This window comes from Lactuca sativa, chromosome 8 (genome assembly GCF_002870075.4).
Source record: "Lactuca sativa cultivar Salinas chromosome 8, Lsat_Salinas_v11, whole genome shotgun sequence".
NCBI classification, from domain to species: domain Eukaryota; kingdom Viridiplantae; phylum Streptophyta; class Magnoliopsida; order Asterales; family Asteraceae; genus Lactuca; species Lactuca sativa.
Genome location: NC_056630.2, coordinates 26173263 through 26177202, shown reverse-complemented (window position 1 = coordinate 26177202; position 3940 = coordinate 26173263). Strand labels below are relative to the sequence as shown.

The following is a 3940-nucleotide window of genomic DNA, read 5'->3' as shown; positions in this document are numbered from 1 at the left end:
AATCTAAATTGATTGCATTATTAGAAAAGTCACAGCAGAACTGAAATCGTTTTTATTATTAATTTTCGTTTAATTTAATATCACTGCATTTTTTTAGTTTTTAGTTTAATTCAAAACCCCCCTTTTATATTTTTTGTTTCTCGAGTAGAATGTGTCTGATGCAAAAAGGTCAACCATTAGGTTGTGTCCCTGAGGATTCGACCCTGCTTCCATGTGTTATATTTTTAGTGCAACTAGCAGTGACAATTTTATTAGTTTAAATCAGGTGCGACAACCGGTCTATAAGTTACTCATTTACAACATTAGCCCGTATGCATAATTCATGTGCTCTTCGGCTTCTAGAAGATCAAGAACTAACATCATAATTAATAAATAAACTATTGTACATACTTTAAATATGAAAAGAAAATGTTATCACTCCTGATTTGTTGATTCACTTGATTCGTTAGCTAAGAAAACGGGTGGTAGTGGAGCTGTTATTTTACACAACTGCAAACAAACAGAATCTCTAAATCAAACTATTTAAACAAGCTACACAAATACATTAATTAAAGATTTAGATATAATAATCTTATAGAAATACTTATTGCATCATAATCATAATGAAAAATCTCATAACATGATACCTCATTTGTGATTGGATGACAAAGAATTAACTGATGAGCATGCAAGTAGTAACCACAGTCTCCAGGAACAGGATTTGCAGGCTTCTTATACCCTCTAAAAATACATTTTTTTTTAAAAAAAAATAATCTAAAATATTTATATAAATGAAGATGAAGATAAAATAAATATGTTTGTTACCCATCTTCAGCAAATGTTTCATCAACAGTTTCAGGAGCACAACACTTTGGTATCCCACCATTAACATAAAGTGGATCACCTGCCAATATTATTATGTGCTCACAATTTTTACTTCTTTTGAAACCTTTTTTCATTTTTTTTTATCTTTAAAAAAATAAAAATGAAATTTACTTTTTTTAAATCAAATGATTTGTTTACCTAGCAAAGGATGTCCAATGAACGAAAGATGAATTCGGATCTGGTGGGGCCTACCAGATTGAATCTCCACCTACTCACATTCCCAAAAAAAACACAATCATGAAATTTAACATTTACATAAATAAATAAAGATTATTATGTTACATCATGAGCATAATTCATATACATCTTTAAATCTTAGAACCTGAACAACTGTGTGGTTATTTTTTACATCTCTTTTCAAAACATGAACTCTGCTCAATGCCGGTTTCCCTGTATAAAAAACAGGCATAATAAAAATTTTAAAAAAAAATTACATTAATAACCAGAGATATAAATTATAAAGTGAGAGAACCTGAAGAAGAAGCAACATATAACCCTTTAGCAACTCCAGGATATTTCAATGTTCCAATTGGTTCTTCAATGACAATCTGTAACACAATGTATTTATGTTGTAATAATACATTTCAAGATTTTAAAAAAAAAAATAATAATAATAATAATAATAATAATAATAATAATAATAATAATAATAATAATAATAATAATAATAATGTTACATGTCATAAAAAAGAGCTATGTCCAAAGATTCACCTCATCATCATTTATAATTCCACAAACTAGTGCCCTGTATATCTTTGACATTTTGACTACCTTGTTGACCTCATTGTTGACTTTTCTGCCCATATAAAGATTAAATGAAATTATTATTTATTAATTTTCCAAAACATAAGATGTTTATTTGCTAACCTGTTACCAACAACCTGTGATGTTTTTTCAGCAAAAAGAGCTGCAAGCTTAGTTTTTGCAAGCTTTGTTTTTGCACAAAGTAATATTCCTGTAATAGAGAAGATTATAAAAGAAGAAATATTACACATTATCTAAATCATAAACAATTGTTCATTAAGAAGTGTTACCTGAAGTTCCTCTTCCAAGCCTATGAACTGGAACAGGACATGATTCTTGATTCTTCATATGCCATTGAAGCTGTGTGAGAACAGTTCTTTGTTGAAATTGTCCACCAGGTAAAACTTGTAAACCAGAGGGTTTATTTAGAGCAATCTGAATACAATGAATAAACATCTAAGCCAATATTTAAATAAACAAATTTGAATGATTAACAAACACAAGTTTTTGATCAAAGTACCAAATGATCATCTTCAAACAGAACTTCAAGCAAGTGTGGTGCATATGGTTCTTTCGATGGATGTCTGTGATATACTAGTTCACTACCAATCCTAACAAATACAAAAATGTCAGAACTCAGAATAAGTGAATAAATAAATTTATTGGCTTAAATGAAACAAAATCTTGATAGGTGGAAGGGTAACCTTAGAACAGTCTTTGGATCAGTGATAACTGTACCATTAACTGTTATCTGCCCATTTTCGATTCTCTGCAACCAACTGTTGAATGTTTAGTACTATGAAGAAGTAAGACACACCTCGCGTTTGCGATTAAAACTGAATCTTATTGAGCGAAATCGTTAAAATCCTAGAGTAAAACCCTAATTTGAAACCAAAAAAAGACTGAAGAAATTATTCGCTCATCGAGTCTGAACTTTCTTACGCTAACAATTGAGGTTTTCTATTGTTATTGAACAAATTTGTTTAAATAAAGCACAGATTTACCTACATCCATGAAATGTAGCGATCTTATGACACTCGACAACAATCTAAGTAATGGTTTGATTTAATTATTCTTAACACAAGCTTACCCTAGTAAAGGAGCTGAACTCTGATGCTTGATAGAGTAAAAGTCAATCAGCGTCAAACCTGCACAATTAGAGGTTTGAGTTTTAAACCATCTTCACTCGTTTTCTGTGCAATTAGAGAATCGTGCGTATGAATATGTTTAGAAAGGGGGAGAAGGACCGGAATCAGGTGATCGGACAAGGTCACGATAGGTAAGGCCGTCGTTGAACTCTGGCCAAGGCTTTCCAAACGTCGCCGGAGATGGATTGTCGGGTGTATCTTCAGTGTTCGTAGACATTATGCCAAACAATCAAAACTTTCGTCTCAAAAACAAGCATTAATTGTTTAAGGGTAAATGTCACTTAGCCTAAACAACTTACGTGTTTTGGCTTAAAAGTCCATTTTGTTATTTTTTTTGCTCTATAAGGTATGGATTCATGTTTTTGGGTTCAAAAGGTTCCTTTGAGAAAATGAAGGGTCACCCGATGAACCTCTTCCTAATCAGCAAATTATGCTAGTAACTATCACATCATCAGTTAATCTCTCTCTCTCTCTCTCTCTCTCTCTCTCTCTCTCTCTCTCATCTTCAATCAACATATATTCTTTCTCTGTAATACCTGCAACTCAAAAGCATATGTACATCACACACATACTTCTGTGATTCCGATTCCAAGACCTAATTAACCTCGTTTAGATTTCGCCCAAATCCATATAGACCCATCGATTCCAATAACTGCAGAAACACACAGACACACACAAAGCTTCCATTTTTGCGACCCAAAATGTCGATAGAGATGGCGAACACCGATCCTGAAGGAATCAATGATGCTCGTATGGCCACACACAAAAGTCAAAGTCAGCAAGTGTGTCATCCCTTTCAGAGTGGTGGCAGGGCCTACCAGCATGAAGATACAACCAAGAAATCTAATCAATCAGAGAGAATCATAACACACCACCAAATTTGAATCTGAGATCTATTTTTGTTTCACCTTGTTCATGGATTTTAAGAGTATAATACTCATTAAATGAACCTGGTATAAATGCAGATGAAGATATCATAGAAAGATCGGCGGGTCCGACAAACTCATGGAACTAAATCTGAGATCTATTTCTCTACGCCACCACCCAACTTGGTAGTGACCACAAAAGGAAATGATGTTCCGGTTATAGACGGAGAAGATGGGAACGTTCTTCTTTTTTTCCAGATCACAAATTCAATCGGAATATCATAGGTTGAAGGATGTCTGGCAATCTGTTCTTTGAAG

General features: G+C 32.9%; 1 protein-coding gene across 2 annotated transcripts; it reads right to left on the bottom strand.

Annotated features, from left to right (window-relative positions):
- Positions 1-240: 240 nt before the first annotated feature.
- LOC111877240 (RNA pseudouridine synthase 5) lies at positions 241-3061 on the bottom strand. Of its 2 annotated transcripts, none has more exons than XM_042897642.2 (13): positions 2856-3061; positions 2699-2756; positions 2313-2387; positions 2129-2219; positions 1899-2043; positions 1732-1819; positions 1576-1660; positions 1337-1412; positions 1169-1254; positions 1003-1072; positions 805-883; positions 627-720; positions 241-489 (listed from the first exon to the last, which is right to left on the bottom strand). In XM_042897642.2, the coding sequence occupies exons 1-13, from the start codon at positions 2971-2973 to the stop codon at positions 415-417; spliced, it is 1140 nt and encodes a 379-aa protein (XP_042753576.1). In that variant the 5' UTR covers positions 2974-3061; the 3' UTR covers positions 241-414. The 2 variants fall into 2 exon arrangements, with proteins under 2 accessions (XP_042753576.1, XP_023729533.1); XM_023873765.3 differs by having other exon boundaries at positions 1187-1254; positions 2856-3058.
- Between the last annotated feature and the right edge of the window lie 879 nt (positions 3062-3940).

Excerpts from the sequence above, each read along its gene's own strand:
- LOC111877240 (XM_042897642.2), bottom strand. The coding sequence starts at position 2,973 with ATGTCTACGAACACTGAAGATACACCCGACAATCCATCTCCGGCGACG. Across the intron at positions 1,073-1,168 it reads AGGTTCTAAGATTTAAAGAT|GTGGAGATTCAATCTGGTAG; the intron begins GTATATGAATTA and ends GAATGTGAGTAG. Across the intron at positions 490-626 it reads GTCATCCAATCACAAATGAG|TTGTGTAAAATAACAGCTCC; the intron begins GTATCATGTTAT and ends GTTTGTTTGCAG.